We start from the raw sequence: 19456 nt of genomic DNA, 5'->3' as shown, positions 1-19456 counted from the left end.
CCAGAAAGAGCCCCATGCTCTGAACTTTGGTAGAAGGGCTTCCAGAACATGATTGGGACTGCCTCAAAGACTGTTGGCTCAATGTCTCTAAATGGTCTGTTGACAGACTGGAGTTGACTAGGGCAGCCCAACTAGCAGTCAGGGAGGAGAGGGTGGCAGGAACCATACGCCATGTCTGTGACACATCTCCTCATGCCCTGGGCAGCATAAAGCTTCAAACTGCTTCTGCATTGCAGCGGGAGCTGAGCCCAGCCTCCTACTCTTGTCCCTGAGTGCCAGAAGTAGCTTCCTACGCCTCCCAGCAACAGATGCTCTGAAGGAATAGTGGGATACCACCTCCACCAGCAACCATAGGGACAGCAGCTTATGGGGGAGGGGGGAATTCAGGGCTGTTAATGCTTAACACCCCCAACACATCCCTGACTTAACTCCTCAGAAGGCCACGGTCAAGTCAGGCTGGGCTATCCCTGTTTGAACTTCATGGCTTAAAAATGGCTCCTCAACTTTTTTCTTTTCTTTTTTAAAGGTAAAGTCTTATCTGAGGCCACACTGGACTTGAACTCATAGCAATCCCTCTGCCTCAGCCTCCCAAGTGCTGAGATTGTAGATGGAGTTCTTTTATGGGTGATACACCTAGAGATTCTGGAGGAAGACTCAGCTTGACCCCACTTCTTATTGAATCCTGGCATCCGTGGGGGAGAGGCTGAAGCTGTGCCTGAATGGGGAGGGAGACACAGCATCAGTGACCCTTAGCCCCTGCTGTCCTCCTTTCTCTTCTGTCCCAGGCTCAGGTGGCTTTCCTTCAGGGTGAGAGGAAAGGCCAAGAGAATCTAAAGACAGACCTGGTGCGGCGGATCAAGATGCTGGAGTATGCGCTGAAGCAGGAGAGGTGAGCCCTGCCACTGCCAGAGAGGTCACTGTTCCAGATAGGGTGGCAGGCTGCTAGCTCACTCCTGCCAGCAAAGGAAATTTCTCCACCTTCCTCTTCCCATCATTCCTAAGAGTGGGTGAAGCAGATTGTAGTGGGTGGGATTCAGATGCCAGCAGCAGCTTTAGGGGCTATGGCAAACCTACTGTGTGCGCCAATTCTGAACAGCTGCTACCTTGCTTATTCTTGCCATAGTCTGATGGTGTTGCTGGCCATGGTTCTGGGAAGGAACTGAGGCTTCAGGAGGAGGGTAACTGAAAATCTTAGAGCTGGTGCCTGTGGGGCAGGGAGTGCCTAAAGAAAGCCCTGGAACATGGGCTTTCTGAGGTGGTCTCTTTCCCTGTCTGCTCTTCTCTACTCATTTGTTATTTACTCTTTTAGGGCCAAGTATCATAAACTGAAGTTCGGGACAGACCTGAATCAGGGGGAGAAGAAGGCAGATCTGTCAGAACAAGGTACCCGCCCTTGCATCCTCCCTTGGCCACCTCCCCGGCACAGCAGCTGCTTGGCATAGAGAAGCTGCAGATGGCCTGTGCTTTCTTATTTTGCTCCATGAAAAGCAGCAGTGGCCATAGGGTTGCAGTGGGGTTTAGTTATATCCTCAGTGTCTCTCCTTCCCTATCAGTCCTGTGTCAGACACTGTGTTCAGCCCTACCCGTCTGCCATCCTGTTGTCCTCAGGGACATTATGGGTGCCCCAGCAGCTCCTGCCTCCTCCTGTTAGGAAAGTGAGTGGGACTATTTGTGGCATGCTGTGGAAAGTGTAGGAAGGCCATCATCGAAGAGCTGGTGTTTGCACTGGGCTGTCATTCAGTCATTTATCTTCAAAATTTGATATGTGATGTGCTGGCTTCCTGTCATAGAACAGGGCACAACAGAGAGCAGAATAGATGTGGTTCTGTTCTGTAGGCACTGGTGGCTTAAGCTTCTGGAAGGAGGGATCAGATGCCCATGGGAGTAAGGGGATGTTTTCAGGTGAGGCACTAGTACTTAGTCAGTGTAGGTAGACCCTGAGACAAGGGCACCAGCATGCTTGACTGTGCTGGTGATGCTGAGAGCTTGGTCCAGGGCTCTGTAAAGGCCTTGCCTGCAGGGCTAAGAAAGGTTATCAGCTATTGCCATGTTTCTCCTACTGAGATAATAGCCCTTGATTGGTGTGGCCCAGGCATGTAGCACGGCCTTACAGATACCCAGTGGATACCTGATAAGCAATTCACAGAACAGGTTTCCCAGCCAGCCTCACCTCATCATGAGAAGTGAAAGCTGTAGCATGGAAGGCAGGCTCATAGACGCTCAGAGCTGCTCCAGGAAGTGCAACCAGACTGCCCACTCCTTGCATAAGAAAGCAGCAGCCAGCCATGCATGTGGAGGCACAGCTCTGCTATTATAGGGGGTGGTGGTGGTTGGCAGTGGCCAGTCAAGAGCCTAGCAGTGAGAAGAACTTCCAAAAGGGGAGTCACTCTGAATGGGAGAGTGGGTGGAGCACACTCAGGAAGTGGGGACAAGGCCTGTGATGGTGGCAGATTCGGACTTGATGGGAGAGGATGGAAGGGTAACAGAAAAGTGTCCGTGTCTTGACTGCGACGCCCTCCTCTTTTCTCTCTCTAGTCTCCAATGGCCCTGTGGAGTCAGTCACACTGGAGAACAGCCCATTGGTGTGGAAGGAGGGGCGACAGCTTCTGCGACAGTGAGTGAGGGGGAGGGGTGGGACAGGATGGGGCACGAAACACACAGCATACTTGGCTCAGAAGATAAACCCAAGGAATCCACAGTCTTTCCTGTCCCCACTGGGACATGAACTATCAGGATCCCACCCAGCCAGATCTGGAATGACCCGTCAGCCCATGGGAACTAGAGGGTAGGCTTGTAGCAGGGGGCACCCTCCCACATCCTGAACTTGACCCTGCATGCCTCTCTGACATTTCCTTTTAAAAGAATAATGTTGGGAAAAATTCTTTTTCAAAGAGTGGAATTAAAGTATAATAGTATTAGTATCTGGGTGCTGTGGGTTCAACCCAAGACCTCAGAGAAGGTAAGCCCTGTTGACTTGCCCTCTGAGAGGTGAGCTGTCCTGCCTCCTCAGAGAAGAGAGGCCCCAAACAGAATCAGTGGGCCACCAGCCTCCAGCCAAGACAGTATTTTTGTTACTTTAAAAATTTTAGCATTTTAGGATACTTGAGAAGTAAATAGTCCCATTTCTGAGGAAATGTGACCCTGTACATATTGGCATCTCCACCATCAGCCCCAACACTTGGAGAGGTGCCCTGAGTCACGAATGGAGTGCTCTGTGCTGTGTTAAGAGCTGCGACTCTCCTTTTACTGTTCGTAGGCTTTGTAATGCTTTGACTTATTATCAAATCCTCCATATAGATTAGCTAGGTTACGTAATGTTAAAAATTTCATGGGTAGAGTGTGGCTTAAGGGTTGAGTCCTTACTTACTGTAGGGAAGGTCCTGGAGCCCATCCCCAGCACCACAGAAATCACCACCATGTAATAGGCACCCTTCTGGAAAGCCAAAGGTCTCGAGAGCCAATCCATTGTGAGACTTAGGACTTGTGACAGACCTCGGGAAGCTGACCTTGACTGCCTTCAACTCAGTCTTTGCAAACCACTGCTAACGTAAATGGGCACAAATAACCCCAGAAGACTGTGAAACAAATATAAGGAGAGCCAATCACAGTGTCTGTACTGTGTAACTGCTAGCTTGCCCCTGATTCACTGGTACAGAGACCATTGAATAAATGCATGGAGGGCCTCCAGTGGGTTCCCAGGCAGTCATCTCTAGAGCTCACCTTCCAGATTGCCAGGCTTCTCTACCTCTCTTGTCCTTTGGGAGATAAGAGCCTGGGCCACACACAGAGATGAGACAAGCAAAGGAGGGTGCAGGCACCCAAAGGGGCCTCTAGCAGAGCAGCGAGGCAGTATTGCCCCTTAACTTTGGGAGCTGCAGATACCCATGATTGACTTTTTGATCTTTTTCTCTTCTTTTTCTTTTTCCTTTAGGCCAGTCTCAGCTGGCTTCAGTTTTTTAAGTTGCAGAAGTAATAAATGCTCAGGTATAGAAGTAAGTAGAACAATCCACAGCGCTCTCTTGCAGGCTGCAGATGTAGTGCAGCGGTAGAGCGCTTGCCTCGCATGCTCAAGGCCCTGGGGTCCATCCTCAGTACCGCAGATAAAAACAGTGTACTTTTGTGTCCTGGATCCTTCCCTGCAGAGGTCACTGTTGCTCAGTTATGTCTGTCTTCTAGGCATCCCAGAAGCAAGCACAAGTGTGTGTCTGTGTGTGATGAAAGCATACACACACCTTCACACTCTTTTTTCCATTTTTATAAAACCTGGAATCACACGGAGCATGGTACATACACCATGTTCGCTGTGCTGCTGATCATAGCCATCTCTCTGTGGCTCTCTGCCTTTGTCACCTTCTGCCTAGCGTCCCTCAATGGACATCTGGCTTTTCCTGCACGTGGGCTCTCCCCTACATGTTGGGGACACCGTGTGCCATAGCAGCGTGCATGGGGACCAAGGCTTCCATTGAGAAGTATCAGAAGCCAGGCTGTTGCTCAGGGGTTGCTTCTGAAAAATTGCCGTCTGCTCTTTGGTGGCCCCTCGGAAGGCTGCTGGGTTCTGTGTGGCATGTGTTTCCTGACTTGGCTCTGCTTCCACAGGTACCTGGAAGAGGTGGGCTACACAGATACCATCTTGGACATGAGGTCCAAGCGAGTGCGTTCCCTTCTGGGCCGTTCAGTGGAACTCAATGGGGCCACTGAGCCTATCGAGGGGGCACCCAGGGCTTCGCCAGGCCCCGGGGGACTTAGTGGTGGCGAGTCTCTGCTGGTAAAACAGATCGAGGAACAGATCAAGAGGTGAGACCCTGAGCAGGAATGTTATTCTTCCTTCCCCTGAGAAAGGCTGAGCAGTAAGTCAGCTGTTTCCAGCTATTCTGCCAGCCCTTCTAGATTATGTTGTGGGCTCCACCATTGCTAGGCTTTCCCTTTAGGTTGTCACACAGTCTTTTTTCCTAGCTGAGGATATACCTCGGGTGGTTTGGTTGCAGAGGGAAACATGTGAGGCCTCTACCCTTGTCTTAGAGGGCTCATTTTGTTCATCTTCCCATCAGTAGTTGGTATTCATCAGGAGCAGTAACATCATCATTAGGTGATGCTAAGTGCTATGAAGAATGTGAAGAGAGTGACAGGAGATTGCCAGGTACTGTGGCACACCCCTGTGGTCCCAGCTGCTCAGGAGGCAGAGGCAGGAGATTGTTTGAGCTCAGGGGGTTGTGACAGAAGTAGTGTCCTGCTTGGTAGCTGGGAGGGAGGGCCACTTTGTAGAGGTAGCATTTGGCCAGAGAGTAGCAGGAAAGAGTGCTCTCCAGGCAAGGGAAGTACTGAGAGCCAGATTCTGAGACAGAAAGGGCTTGATGTGTGTGGGAAGCAGGAGACCTGTGTGGCATGACTGCTGCAGTAAACACATGAGCCTTGTGGCCTGTGGTCTGTGGTGAGGCCAGATCTCAGGAGGCAGATCACGGAGTGCCTCCCAGGCCATGATAAACAGTGGATGCTTACCCACAGGGCTGTGGGAAGTCAGTGGTTTCTAGCAGAGGTATATCATCTGACATCGTAGTCTGCTTTGAGGAGAGATTGCGGAAGCAGGGAGGCCAGGTGGGGGCTTACCATGGGGTCTAGGCCAGAGCTAATGGACTTTAGCAATGGACAGGTAAGAAATGGGCTCTTGTAAAGGACTTAGGGGGAGGAAGAGGAAAAGAAGTCTGAGGAATGGATTGGTACCTTCTGAAGTCAGGAACCTGGGCGGAGGAGAGGGGACAGCAGGAGTTGATGCAGTTGTGCAGTTGTGTTGAGGGTAAAGTATCTGTGTGCCCCACATCAAGAGGCCACATGTAGCTTGGAGCCCTAAACGTCTCTCTAGTTTACAACACACTGATGTTTGGGGAGGGATCTAACTGTGGACCCGGAGGACTCTTAAGTCTAGAGATTGGTGAGGAGAGCTGAAGGAGGAAGCAGTAGTCAGAGAGGAGGCAGAGGTGCATGTGGAAGGAGGAAGTCCTCAAAGGAAAGTGTTCTGGGATGGCCAGAAAGGGTATGCTAAATTGATCTCTGTAGAAAGTAGTAACTGTGTCCTGGCAGTTGACAACTCTGGTGTGACAGTGGACAGCAGGGGAAGGGTGGATACCTGTAAGGAAGGGATGGCATTCAAGTCTGTCTATTCTGCCTGCACTTGGTATTGGGGTCTGGCTTCCCTGGGAGCCAGGAGGCAGAGAAGGAATGCTACCTATATGATGGGACAAGGCTCTCCCATGTCCATGTTAGTTGATAGCAAAGAGTTGGAAGTGTCTGAGTGTTGCAGAGTGGCTACTGCTTGGGCTTATTAGGGGAGGGGCATTGAGCAGCGATGTCTTCTTACCCAGCTCATGTCTGACTTGGCCAGATGTAGGACAGGCATATCCAGGGGTGCTCTGTCAATTAAAGTTGGAATTCAGTGGGTGGGGGGCATAGCTTTAGGTCTGTACAAGGACCCCAGGGATGATAGTGCACGACAGAGGCTGAATAAGAGGCTGTGCATGCTCAAAGCCAAGGCTTCTTGGGGCTTAGGAGCTCAGCTATGTCTGGGATCTTATCTCTGGCCTCTTGTCACCTGACAGGACTGACATCTCTGTTTCCCTTTCTCGGCAGAAACGCAGCAGGCAAAGATGGCAAGGAGCGCCTGGGTGGCTCAGTACTGGAACAGATCCCCTTCCTGCAGAATTGCGAGGATGAGGATAGCGATGAGGATGATGAGCTAGACAGTGTTCAACACAAGAAGCAGCGTGTGAGGGTGAGTCTTCCACTGCTGTCCTAGCCTCTGCCCCGGGCCTTCCCTGGCCCCAGATAATGCCCCATCCTACCTTTCCATTTATGATTCTGCAGGACAGCTCAGTGCCCTCACCCATGCAAGGCTGCTTCCCTTCAACTAACCTGTCCCCAATCCTAAGTGAAATGTTTTTACCTGTGACTCTTGCTTTCTATCACCGTGTCCTGAAAAGGGTGTGAAGCACAGGCTCTCAGTAAAAAATTGTGAATGAGTAAATGTGCCTGGGTGAGGTCTGGGGAGTCAGTATGATCTTGGGGGTTCTGGTCTGCTGTTGTGGTCAGAGCCCTTGCCTGTGGACAGTGACTTTGATGTAGCATCCTGACCTTTTCGGCATGTCCTCACATCTTCCTCCCAGCACCCAGTATGGTCCTGTGCTGTTTCCAGGATTCTGTCCTTGGTTGTGATATAGCCTTAGTTGCCCATTAACATCTGCTAAACCCTTCACAATCCAGCTCTGGGTTGTGGGACAAGATAGAAAGAGGATTTATTAAATGGCTTACAGAATGTGGTCCCACTTGTCCAACAATGACTATCTACCAATGGAAGTTTCAAGAATCCAGTATGCCTGGCAGTGGTGGCACATGCCTTTACTCCAAGTTCTCGGAAGACAGAGGCAGGCAGATCTCAAGGCCATTCTGGTCTACAAAGCAAGTTCCAGGACAGCCATGGCAATTACACAGAGAAACCCTGTTTCGAGAAACTTAAAAAAAAGAAAGAAAGGAAAAAAAGAAAGAAAAAAAGAGAATCCAGTAGTTTCTCTGTCCACTAGACTGGATGTCTCAGCTGGTCTTCAGTATATGCCAGAATCCTGAAGAAGTAGACTCTAATGCCAGTGAAGGAATGAACTTGGTAGTGAGGGCCAGCAGGTAGAGAGCAAGCTGCTTCTTCCATGTCCTTGTTTGTTATAGGCACCAGCAGGTGTGATCTAGATTTAAAGGTGGATCTTCCCACCTCAAAAGATCCAAATTCAAAGTAGATCTTTGATGTGGGATTCCCCTTTGTATGCTGTGATTACCATTAATGAATAAAGAAAACTGTCTTGAGCCCATGATAGGGCAGAACTTAGGTAGGCAGGGAAAACTAAACTGAATGCTGGGAAAAAGAAGGGTGGAGTCAGAGAGAAGCCATGTAGGCCCACCAGAGACAGACAGCCACATGGCGATACACAGATTAATGGAGGTGGGTTAAATTAATATGTAAGAGTTAGCCAATAAGAAACGAGAGCTAATGGGCCAAGCAGTGATTTAAATAATATAGTTTCTGTGTGATTATTTTGGTTCTGGGCAGCTAGGACGAACAAGCGGCCTTCCTGCAGCAGATCTTCCTACTTCAGATGATTTTAATTAAGAAAACCACTCACAGGTGTGCCCAGCTGCTTGGGTTTTAGGTAATTCCAGATGTAGTCAGTTGACAACAAGAGCAGCCATCATAGTTTGCTTTTTGGTTTTTTTGACAGTTTCTCTGTGTAGTCCTGGCTGTCCTTGAGCTTGTGACCAGGATGGCCTGGAACTTAGAGATCCTCCTGCCTTTGCCTCCCGAGTGCTGTGATTGAAGGCTTGTACCACCATGTCTAGTTTGTGTTATTGAGACGATGGGCCTGAACTTGCTGATAAACTTCCAGGCTAGCTAACTAGCCAGCCTCAGAAACGCTGTCTCCTCTCTCCAGCACTTCATTGCAAGTACCCACTGCCATACCTGCCTTTTTTCTGGGCGCTGGGGATGGAACTTGGTCCTGAGGCTTGTTTGGCAGGCAATCAACTGAGCTATCTCCCCAGCCTCTCAGGACTCTTCTGAGCCTGGATGGCGCTTTTTCTAACAACCAGGCCTCACAGCAGAAATGATTCTTCACTTTATTTTGTTTTTGTGTTCTGTGGTTTTGATGCTCAAATTCATGGTCTCACATATGCCAGGCAAGCACTCTGTGCCCAAGCTTCATCCCAGCCCTTTTGTTTCCTTTTGAGACAGAGTTTCATACTGCAATTGAGGCTAGTCTAGTCTTGGCCACCTTCTGCCTTGCTCAACTTCTGAGTACTAAATCAGGCATGAGCGTCACCTCCATCTTCCCCCTCACTGTTGTATACCAAGAGGCCTGTGCATTTCACTGTCTTGTCCCCCATGCCCTGTGGGCTCCCTGGTATGGATGCATGAGAGTTGTTAGTTCTAGATTCAGACCCTCTGGATGACCACCTTGGAGAATCAGCTGTGTCCTGGGGCTCCACAGACTGTTGGTGCTGCCCATTTTGGTGCCCAGTTTGAATTTGGGGGCCTGGGGTAATGGGCTTCATTCTTTATAGCTTATTCCTACACATATAGGATAGGAAGAAGGGTAGTAGTTTGGGTCACTGTTCACAGGATTGTGGATTAAAATGAAGCCATGTCTGTAAACTTCTGTGAGACACTAGTTCTTGCTCAAGCACACAGCTGAGTGACAAGGGTGTATTATCACTGTTAGTTTTATGCCCAGAGTGGAAATAGAGATTCTGTTCATCCCCTTGCAATTGTATGTCTCTGTATACCCCCAGGGCTTTTATCATATGACTTCCTGAGAGCCATGTGCTGGGGAGGGGCTCAGCAAAGCTGAGGAGAGGTGAGAGTGCCCAGTGCTGGCGGTAGAGGAGGGCCCTCTGCAGTCTCCAGATCTAGGCTTTGGGAAATGAGCTGATGGCTTGCCTTTTCCCAAGAACCAGCTGGGTTTGATCTCTGAACTCCAGCTCCTTTTCCCACTTCTTCCCCTACCCTAGCTCCCATCCAAGGCCCTAGTGCCTGAAATGGAGGATGAGGATGAGGAAGATGACTCGGAAGATGCCATCAATGAGTTTGATTTCCTGGGCTCAGGAGAAGATGGGGAGGGGTCTCCAGATCCTCGACGTTGTGCTGCAGAGGGGAACCCCCATGAGCTGGGTGAGCCGGAGACTGACTGACAGGCCTGGCTAAGACAGGATCTGACCCTGCATGCTTCAGGTGCTTCCTGTCCAGGGGCCCGGGCGGATATACTTCCTGAGGTGGGTCAAGGATAGCTGAAGCCCCAAGCCAGGTCCAGGTCCTTACCCTTCCCTGGAAAGTCCCTTTGAGCTGTATTCAAGTGTCCCTGCCAGAAGTCAGCCTGGTCCTCACAGCAAGTGTCCAGGGCCTTTCTAGCTCAAGTAGGGGGCAGGATGGAAACTGATGGTGGAGAGGGAGGATGGGGCTGTGTCTCTTCCTGCCTTGTGACTCCTGACTAGACGGGCCTTGGGGGTCTGTGCCTAGGGTAGAGAGATGCCTCCCATCTCTCACTGGGTCCCTGACAGTCTATTTCCTCAGTCTGTGTCCAGCAGCAGTGGGGTGGGCTTCCCTAAAAGATGGGGTAGAACTGGTGGGCGATTCTTGTTTATGCCTCTTTCATGCAGAAAGCCGTCGGGTCACACTCCAGGGAATTCTTGCTGACCTCCGGGATGTGGACGGGCTGCCCCCCAAAGTGACTGTTCCACCTCCTGGCACACCCCAGCCCCGGCCTCATGAAGGTAATCTCCAGCCCCATGTGCCAGTACCTTGGGGTCCCATGACAGAGGGGGTGCTGCAGAGCTAAGCCCGGGGTCTCTGTGTCCACAGAGGTAAGGCCCAGTCTCCAGTCTGCAGCCTACCTGTCCCAAAAGGTTGTCTGTCTGTCTGTTTCCCTCTCTTTTTGTCTGTCCTCCCCTGTCTGTCTGTCTGTCCATCCCTGTCTTCCTTTCCAGCTACGATTCTTGATCCTGTCTTCCTGCCTCTCTTCCTTGCTCCTCATCCTTTCTGCCTCTCTCTGCCTTTCTTTCTCTCCCTGGCCCTGTCTGCCCCACCTACCCCTCCCCCCTACCAGGTTCCTTTGGCTTCTCCTCAGACGTCTTCATCATGGACACTATCGGGGGCGGGGAGGTGAGCCTGGGGGACTTGGCAGATCTCACCGTCACCAATGACAACGACCTCAGCTGTGATGTAAGTTTTTGGGGTGCCCCATCAGTTCTTAGCTCTGAGCATGTTGCAGGTCTGGGTTCTGTCCCTTTCATGTGAGGACTGTGAGAAGTCATTCCATACCCCAGCAGGAGACCTCAACACACCATGCCTTACAGAGGGGTACCTGGCACTTAGGTGCAAGCTCTGAAAGACACAGGAGTTTCTTCATTTCATGCCTTCTTAGGTGATGTGGGGAGATGATTGCCAGCCATGCTTCCCACTCAGGGCCTCTATTTTGAGTGGAACAGGGGCTAGAATAAAGGGGCCTCATGACTGGTATTCTGTGCTGTGCACCTTGGTCACTGGGACTTTCTGTGGTGGGTTTGAATGCGCTTTTCAGGGCAGAAGATCAGGTTGCTGGCTCCAGTGAGGTTGGAGGCTAGTGTAGAACGCAGAAGTGAGGCTGGGTAGGGTCTACTGGTAGCATACTGCAGGGTTCCTCAACCTGCCCCACGGGTGCTTCAGGGAGTGGGGAACCCACTTGAGCACAAATCCTCCAGTTCCTAATAATCATGGTAGAAATGCCAGCTGAGCCCAGGTGAAGGGGGTCTGATGGTGCTGAGGCTTCCTTGACAGCTCGGTGTCTCCCAAACCTGGCCGTCCCCTCGCAGTGAGCAGCTTCACCTTGTAGGACCCATGCTCTCAGAGCATCTCTCCTGGGACATGATGGCTCTGCTTCCCTGTCAGGGACTGTCAAGACTTGTTCCCTAGGGCTTTATAGCTTAGAGACCTATCTGCAGTTACTCTGACCTTCCCCTAATCTCAGCCTCCTTAGAGAGGCCAAGACCTCTCTAAGGTTCTACAACCTCATGTGGCTTCCCATTTTTCTGGAGCTTTTGCTTAGGATGAAACAAATTGTAAGTTTCTGAATGGAACCCACTGTTCTGCCTGCCAGTGACCTTGCTGGCTTTCTCTTGTGCAACACACTTGGTGTGTATCCTAGCCTTGCTGCCTCCTGCCTCAGGGCCTTTACACACACAGCTCTTTCTTCAGTCCCTTTCCTTTACCTGGTGCTAGTTAAATCCTGCTTGGTCACTACCTCACCAGGGCCTCTTGATCCCTACAGAGGAGGCTAGGCTGCCTTGGTGTCCCTGCCTCAGGCTCAGAGTTCCTGGTTCTGTGTATTTAGGACCTGTCTGTCTCTCTGAGGGACCTCTGAACTGTGAAGCCCCAAAGAATTAGGCTTCCTGACCCCTTCAGAGCCTTCCATGTTGCTGAGACCTGCTGAGTGTGAAGGGCTCTTCTGGCCTGCAGAAGGGAGATCAGACTGGGGCTAGTCAGTTCAGTCTGAAAGGAGTGGTGTCAGTGTCTCTATGAGTGCTGGGATATACAAGAGGACACTGAGGCAGCTTCCCATCCCCAGCTGTCTGACAGCAAAGACGCCTTCAAGAAGACATGGAACCCCAAGTTTACCCTCCGCTCACACTACGATGGCATCCGCTCGCTGGCCTTCCACCACAGCCAGTCAGCACTACTCACTGCCTCTGAGGATGGCACACTTAAACTGTGGAACCTACAGAAGGCAGTTACAGCCAAGAAGTAAGGATGCTACCCTGGAAGGGGCAGGGCCTTAGGACCTGGGGTCTCAGTGACGGGCTCTTCTTTTTCCCTCAGAAACGCTGCACTGGACGTGGAGCCGATTCATGCTTTCCGTGCTCACAGGTAGGGAGGCGCCTGAGCCTGTTGTAAGCCCTGCATTCCAGCAGCATGGGCTAAGCTGCTACCTGCTACCCTGGAGACCTGGAACAGCAGTTTCTGTCCTGGTCCCTCTGTACAGTGGACCCTCAGCACATCCCTTACTCAGGGACATGTTCATTCCCACTGAGGTTTCACTAAGGCCCTTCTGAGCAGTAAAGAAAGAAAGTAGGAGACAGACAGCTTTCCCAGATGGCTCAACCAGAGCGTAGATGCAAAATTTCTTTGACATCCTTAAAAAATACCTAGGAAAGGAGACTGATGAGATGGCTCGGTGGTTAAAGGTACCTGCTACTAAGCTTGACAACCTAAGTTTGATCTCTACAGTCCATCTGGTGAGAAGAGAGAACCAACTCCAGAAAATTGTATTCTGGCCAGGCGGTGGTGGCGCACGCCTTTAACCCTAGCACTCCTAGCACTCGGGAGGCAGAGGCAGATGGATCTCTGTGAGTTTGAGGCCAGACTGCTCTATAAGAGCTAGTTCCAGGACAGGCTCCAAAGCTACAGAGAAACCCTGTCTCCAAAAAAAAAAAAAAAAAAAAAAGCATCACAAAATTGTATTCTGACCTCCACATGCACAATGTTATATGTGACAATAAATAAATTTAAACTATTTTTAAAAGTAGGTAGGAGAAGCTGAGTACTGGTGGTACACGCCTTTAATCCCAGCACTCGGGAGGCAGGGACAGGCAGGTCTCTGAGTTTGAGGCCAGCCTGCGCTACAGAGTGAGTACAGGACAACCTCTAAAACTTTGAAACCCTGTCTCAAACAAAACAAAACAAAACAAAAAAAATAGCTAGGCGAACTGGGCATTGTGGCACAGGCCTTTAGTGCTAGCACTCGGGAGGCAGAGGCAGGTGGATCTCTGAGTTTTAGGCCAGCCTGGTCTGCAGAGTGAGTTCTAGGACTACATAGAAAAACCTTGTCTCAAAAACAAATAGCTAGGAGAAACCCTCAAGCTTCTATGAGCAAGGAAGGCCTGAGCCATATCTTCCTTCCATCACCTACCCTTGCACCCTGCAGGGGCCCTGTGCTGGCAGTCACCATGGGCAGCAACAGTGAGTACTGTTACAGCGGTGGGGCTGATGCCCGCATCCACAGCTGGAAGATTCCTGACCTCAATATGGACCCATATGATGGCTACGGTGAGGACAGATCCTTTCCACCCCCATCTCATGTCACAACCCTGGGGAACAACTGTATAGAGCTCCCAATCTGATTTAGCATTAGTGGGTAGGGCAGAGGGAGATGAGGCAGGAGTGGTAGTGGTGAGGGGAAGGTTGGGCTACAACTGAGAATCAGCATGACCTGGCCTTTTGAGGGAAGCAGAGGCAAGGGAGCCTAAGTCAGGGCCCCAGTGGATTGGACAGCTTGGTAGACTCTGTTCTTGGGGACCAGCCAAGGTCTTATCATGGGTCAGTGGAGGAGTTTATTAGGAGCAGAGGAAATGAGTTGAGAGGCATCAGTGGGACCATATGGCAGGGAGTTTGGGCTTTACTTTTAGCTCTTTAAGAGCTAAATAGAGGAGCTAGGAGCTGGTGGCACGTGCCTTTAATCCCAGCATTCAGGAGGTTGAGGCAGGTGGATCTCTGAGTTGGAGGCCAGCCTGATCTACAAAAGCTAGTTCCAAGACAGCCAAGACTGTTTCACAGAGAAACCCTGTCTCAAAAAACAATGAACAAAAATGTCTTTCACTAGGAGAAGTGAACACCAAATCCCGTCTCTAAGTAAGAAGCTATTTGCAATTGATTCCTACTGAGAAAGGGAAAGTGAGTCTCTCTGATCAGTGTCACTGGGTGTATCAGTCACACTCCAGGGCAGGCCCCATGCCCAGGAATAGTTGGACAGCACAAAATAAACTCCATGTTGTTAGGGTTGATTTTTTTTTTTTGTTTGTTTGTTTTGTTTCTTTTTGGCAATTTTTGCTTTTTTTATCCTCTGTCTTTAGTTTAACTATTTTGATTTTGTTTCTTTTTTTTCTGTTTTTTTTTTTTCTTTCTTTTATTTTTTGAGAGAGAAAGAACATGAAGTTGGGTGGATAAGGAGGTCGGAGAATCTGGGAAGAGTTGGGGAGGAAAAGAATGTGATCACTGGAAGAGCAGCCAATGCTCTTAACTACTCTCCAGGGCTGGAGTTTAATAAAAGACATTCTTTTTTTTTTTTTTTTTTTTTTAATGATACAGAGTGTCTTACCCACTGAGCCATTTCTCAAGCCCCACCTCCACCCCATTTTTTTGTTTTTGTTATTTTGACTGGGTTCAATTCCTAGCATCCATATGGCAGTTCACAACTATCTGTAACTCCAGTTCCAGGGTACCTGACACCTTCATACAGACATACATGCAAGCAAAACACCAATGCATATAAAATAAGGCTAAGTAATTTGAAAGAAAGAAAGCAACTCTAGGTCTGCATGCTTAAAAATGTTTGGTTTGGTTTGGGCGTCTCTTGTGTAGCCTTGGCTGACTTGGAATTCACTCTCTAGACCAAGCTGGGCTCAAACTCAGAGATCCACTTGCCTCTCCCTCCTGAATGCTGGGGTTAGAGTGCACCTCCATTGCTTGGCCATAAAAGTTTTTAAAATTTTTAAGTAGTTAATTTTTTTGTTTTCTTGGTTTTTTGTTTTTGTTTTTTCAAGACAAGGTTTCTCTGTATAGCTTTGGAGCCTGTTCTGGCACTCGCTCTGTAGACCAGGCTGGCCTCAAGCTCACAGAGATCTTCTTGCCTCTGCCCCTTGAGTGTTGGGTTTTAAAGGCCATGTGCCATCACTGCTTGGCTAATTTTTTTTTTCCTAAGTGAAAAGGTACCCAGAGTTTCTTGTACTCAGTGCCTTTGCCCTACTCACTGATACCTGTTTTACTCTTTTTTACATGTATTTGTGTGTGTTATAGAGGGTTGTGAGCCACCATTTGGGAACCAAGGTTGTGAACCAAGCCTGACATAAGAGCTCTTACCCAATGAGCCATTTCTCCAGCCCCACTTCCACCACTTACCTTTTTTTTTTTTTTTTTTTTTTTGAGACGAGATTTTTCTGTGTAGTCCTGGCTGTCCTGGAACTGGCTTTGTAGATCAGACTGGCCTCGAAACTCAGAGATCTGCTTGCCTCTGCCACCCCATTTTTTAGAGACAGGGTCTCACTGTGTTGTCCTGTCCATATTGAAAATCTCTATGTAGACCAGGTTGTCCTCCAGCTCATAGAAATCCTCTTGCCTTTGCCTTCCCAGTGCTGCTTTACTTTTGAATATTGTGGCAGAGTGTGGAGTTGTGTTTACCGTCAAGGTAACAGTTATCTGGGAAGGTCAAGGGTCAGTCTTAAGTGAACTGCCCATACTTCAGGTGTCAGCTGGACTTGACCCAGAACTGTGTTGAGTCCAACAGCTTATGAGGCTACAGAAGGGCCTTTGAGCAGCAGGGGCTGTGAGAAACTAGCAAGAAAGGACATTCCAGGGCTAAAGGGGGACCGACCTTGGTCAGCAGAGACAGCACTGCCCCTCTTGCTCCACTGGTGCCCTGAGCTGCTGACCTTGGCCCAGGGGAGACAGTGAACTCGGAAGCTTCATTTTCTAAGCTGTTGAGCTGCTTCCTGAGATGAGGAATCTGCCCAGGTGAGCTCATTGGCAGTGGGCAGCCACCCAGGTCCCATCAGAACTGCAGGCCCTGGGCTGTCTGGTGGGGCTGACATCACTAATAGCCTATTTCCTCCTGGCCTGCCCAGACCCAAGCGTGCTGAGCCACGTCCTGGAAGGCCATGGGGATGCTGTGTGGGGTCTGGCTTTCAATCCCACCTCCCACCGCCTGGCATCTTGCTCCGCTGATGGCACCGTCCGCATCTGGGATCCCAGCAGCAGTAGTCCAAACTGCCTCTGTACCTTCCCCATGTCTGGAGGTGAGCATTGAGCCCAGTGTCTCACAAACAGGATGCAGAGCTTGGAGTGGCTCCAGAGGAGGGCCTCAAGCCACAGGGCAGGCCTGGCCCGTTAAGTAGCCTTTTCTCCCCTGTACTCTCAGAACACGGGATCCCCACCTCAGTGGCCTTCACCAGCACCGAGTCTGCCCATGTCGTGGCCTCCTTTCGTTCTGGTGACACCGTTCTTTATGACTTGGAAGCTGGCAGTGCCCTCCTCACATTGGAGTCCCGAGGGAGCAGCGGTGAGGGCTCTTGGCCAGGCAGGCCAACGGGACTGCGATTTGAATGCCCATAGGACCCCAGTTCCTCCTGTAGCTTTGGGGACCTAGCCATCAGTGAGATCAGAATGTTACCCATGTGCCCTCTGGGGCCACAAGCAGGAAGGAAATAAGGCTCAGTGGTGGCCAGCCAGTTTGACATAGCGGGCTGGGTAGCATGTCCCCAATTGCAGAAGTGGCCTACTCCTCCTTCCTCTGTCCCAGTCCTCTTGTTTTCCTCCTCAGTCCCCTCCCATCTCCCCACTTACTTTCCAGGCCCAACACAGATCAACCAGGTGGTGAGTCACCCAAATCAGCCCCTCACCATTACTGCGCACGACGATAGGGGCATCCGATTCCTGGACAATCGGACAGGTGAGGCCCAGCCTTAGTTGTCCCCTCACTGTGTTTTTGGGAACACATTTGGATTGCCAAATCCTGATATTTATATTATAGGCTGTCAACCCCAACCCCCCAGCTTCACCTTCCCAGATAAGGCCAGTAGAGGGAGGCCACTGCCAGCCACCCTCTGTCCCTTCCTCCAGGTAAATCTGTGCACTCCATGGTTGCCCACCTGGACGCAGTCACCTGCCTAGCCGTGGACCCCAATGGCGTGTTCTTGATGTCAGGAAGTAAGTTGGGCCTCTTTTGCTGTTCCTTCCTCAGGAGGGTTGGAGGCAAGGAGAAGGGGCTACAGCCATGGCAGGCAACTCCCCTCCTGTACTAGAAGTTCCTGCCTCATCTTCATCGACTGCCCTTGGTATTCCTGCCTGGGGATTTGTCCTATGTTGCAGATGTATGGTGATGGACCCAGATTCCCTTGGAGTTTGAGCACTTGGTCCCTCTCTGCTTTCAGATATGACTCAGCAGCCGTCTCTTCTAGAATGGTAGACGGGTCCCTCAGACCAGTGTCAGCTGTGATGAGTGTGTGCACATGTGCTTGCAGATGTGCAAGTGGTGGTGGAGGCTGTGAGCAGATCACAGCTCGCTTTGCCTGATGTTGCCATGTGCTGGCTGAACAGCCACACCGCAGACCTGCTCCCTGCCAGTGGTATCAGACCCAGCCGTGGTACAGATAAGCTTAAGATCTGAGACACTGCTTTCTGGGCTGAGTCCTTCTACCTGGGCTGACTTGAGGAGCAGAGCCTCAAGCTAGTCATGCCCTCTCATGCCCAGCAAAGTCCCTAGCCCAGCCAGTCTCAATTCCCTGCAGTCATCAGGCCTTATAGGCTGCTTGCGTCAGGCCCTCCTTGGCCATCCCTCTACCTGGAAGGCTTCCCCTCCTTGAACTGATATCTTTTCGCCTATCACCTGGAATTAGTTTCTTCTGTTTTCTTTCTTCCCTGCTATGCTAGGAATAGAACCCAGGACCTTGGGCTGGCCAGGCCAGTGTGCAGCCTCTGAGCCACACCCTACCACTTTAAGCTGTTCTTGCTCAGTGTCCCTACAGGTGGGAGAGCTGCCTGTTTATGTGCATCATTCCTCCCAGGGTTTCTACATATACTTGGCAGTTAGCAGGGTTAGCAGGATGGTGACAGAAGGGTTACCCTTAGGCAGAGCCATGGGAGGAAGGAGGCTAAACTGCCTCCACCTCAAGGCCTTTACATGAGGCCAGGTGAAGGGTTCAAAACCCAAGTCTGAGCTCAGGCTTGGTAACAGCCTCTTCTGCTCTATGCCTGTGCAGGCCATGACTGTTCTCTGCGCTTATGGAGCCTAGACAACAAGACATGTGTGCAGGAGATCACGGCCCACCGCAAGAAGCATGAGGAGGCCATCCATGCGGTGGCCTGCCATCCCAGCAAGGCACTTATCGCCAGTGCTGGTGCTGACGCCCTAGCTAAGGTGTTCGTATGATCCCACCTGGCCTCGCCCTGGCTACACAGTGGCAGGGAGCGGGGCCAGGCCAGTGGGGCTGAGGTAAGGGCCAGAGGCCATTTGTGCAGAATGCACAAACCCAACATCCTTGCCCCCAGAAAATACCCCCATTTGCCTGTCAGTTTGAGTTGTGCCAAAGCCCGCAGTCCTGTAAAAATGAGACTTCCCTGAGAAAATAGGAGGAATGGGGGCTAGAGTGGGACTCTAGCCTAACCAGCTGCTTTCCCTCTCTCTGCAGGCAGCCCCAAGCCTCCCTTGAGAAGCTCAGAGTCTCGGCCTCTTTCATCTTCCTGGAGCCTGGTGGTGCTAATGGCCCTTTCCCCAGGAATCGCCTTCGAGGATGGCCTCTGGGATTTGTGCTCATGCCCCAGTCCTAACTCCTGATACAGCTGTCCTCCTGAGTTCGGCACAGCCAGGGCTGGGTGTCCTTGGGGATCTGTTTTTTTCTAAGACAATAGAAGGTGCCAGGCTCTAACCTAGAGTGCCACCCCTCCCCCGCCCATCAGATGAAGGGCTGCGCTGAAAGGGGTCTCCTGTGGCCCTCATATGTGGACCCCAGGCTGTCCTCTTGGACCTCAGTCCCTTCCTTCTGCTTTCCAACACTAACAAGTATCTGGGGCCAGGTCTTCTGGAAAGGCCTCCACTCCTCTGGGGCATGCTCCCAGCCACAAGCCCTCCTTGAGATACAGAGGGTGGAGTGGGCCCCTGGCCCCTAGCTCACTGTCTATCTGTATAAATGGGATTTTAATGGCATCCACCCCACGTTATCACTGTGTGATAGTCTGTCAGTCTCCTTCCAACTCCACACTTTTGCCTCTATTTATTTCACTCTTTATTTGGGTTCTACCTTGTGCCCTTGGTTCCCCCTTCAGGTTCCTGTTTATAAGCCCCATCCCTTTTGCCCCCAACTTGTATGTGAAAAAAAACTGTCTCAATAAACCCTTTGGAGTAAGATA

The 19456-nt window shown here is 50.8% G+C and overlaps 1 protein-coding gene across 3 annotated transcripts in view; it reads left to right on the top strand.

Moving 5' to 3' along the window:
* Strn4 (striatin 4) overlaps positions 1–19456 on the top strand; it is a 24823-nt gene extending 5367 nt beyond the window's left edge. For 2 of the 3 annotated variants that reach the window (XM_087908726.1, XM_087908728.1), the window contains exons 2-18: positions 786–889; positions 1310–1383; positions 2536–2614; positions 4597–4794; positions 6622–6763; positions 9541–9700; positions 10186–10299; positions 10632–10747; positions 12129–12304; positions 12380–12427; positions 13485–13606; positions 16177–16347; positions 16470–16610; positions 16902–17000; positions 17171–17257; positions 18310–18542; positions 18739–19456. In XM_087908726.1, coding sequence (XP_087764852.1) covers positions 786–889; positions 1310–1383; positions 2536–2614; positions 4597–4794; positions 6622–6763; positions 9541–9700; positions 10186–10299; positions 10632–10747; positions 12129–12304; positions 12380–12427; positions 13485–13606; positions 16177–16347; positions 16470–16610; positions 16902–17000; positions 17171–17257; positions 18310–18479 — 2001 coding nt within the window. In that variant the 3' untranslated portion in view covers positions 18480–18542; positions 18739–19456. The remainder of the gene's footprint in view (positions 1–785; positions 890–1309; positions 1384–2535; positions 2615–4596; positions 4795–6621; positions 6764–9540; positions 9701–10185; positions 10300–10631; positions 10748–12128; positions 12305–12379; positions 12428–13484; positions 13607–16176; positions 16348–16469; positions 16611–16901; positions 17001–17170; positions 17258–18309; positions 18543–18738) is intronic. The other variant, XM_087908727.1, reaches the window with a different exon arrangement.

Source organism: Myodes glareolus, chromosome 1, assembly GCF_982192425.1.
Source record: "Myodes glareolus chromosome 1, mMyoGla1.1, whole genome shotgun sequence".
NCBI lineage: Eukaryota > Metazoa > Chordata > Mammalia > Rodentia > Cricetidae > Myodes > Myodes glareolus.
Note: the sequence above shows the minus strand (reverse complement) of the source record. Positions and strands in the feature narration are given on the sequence as shown.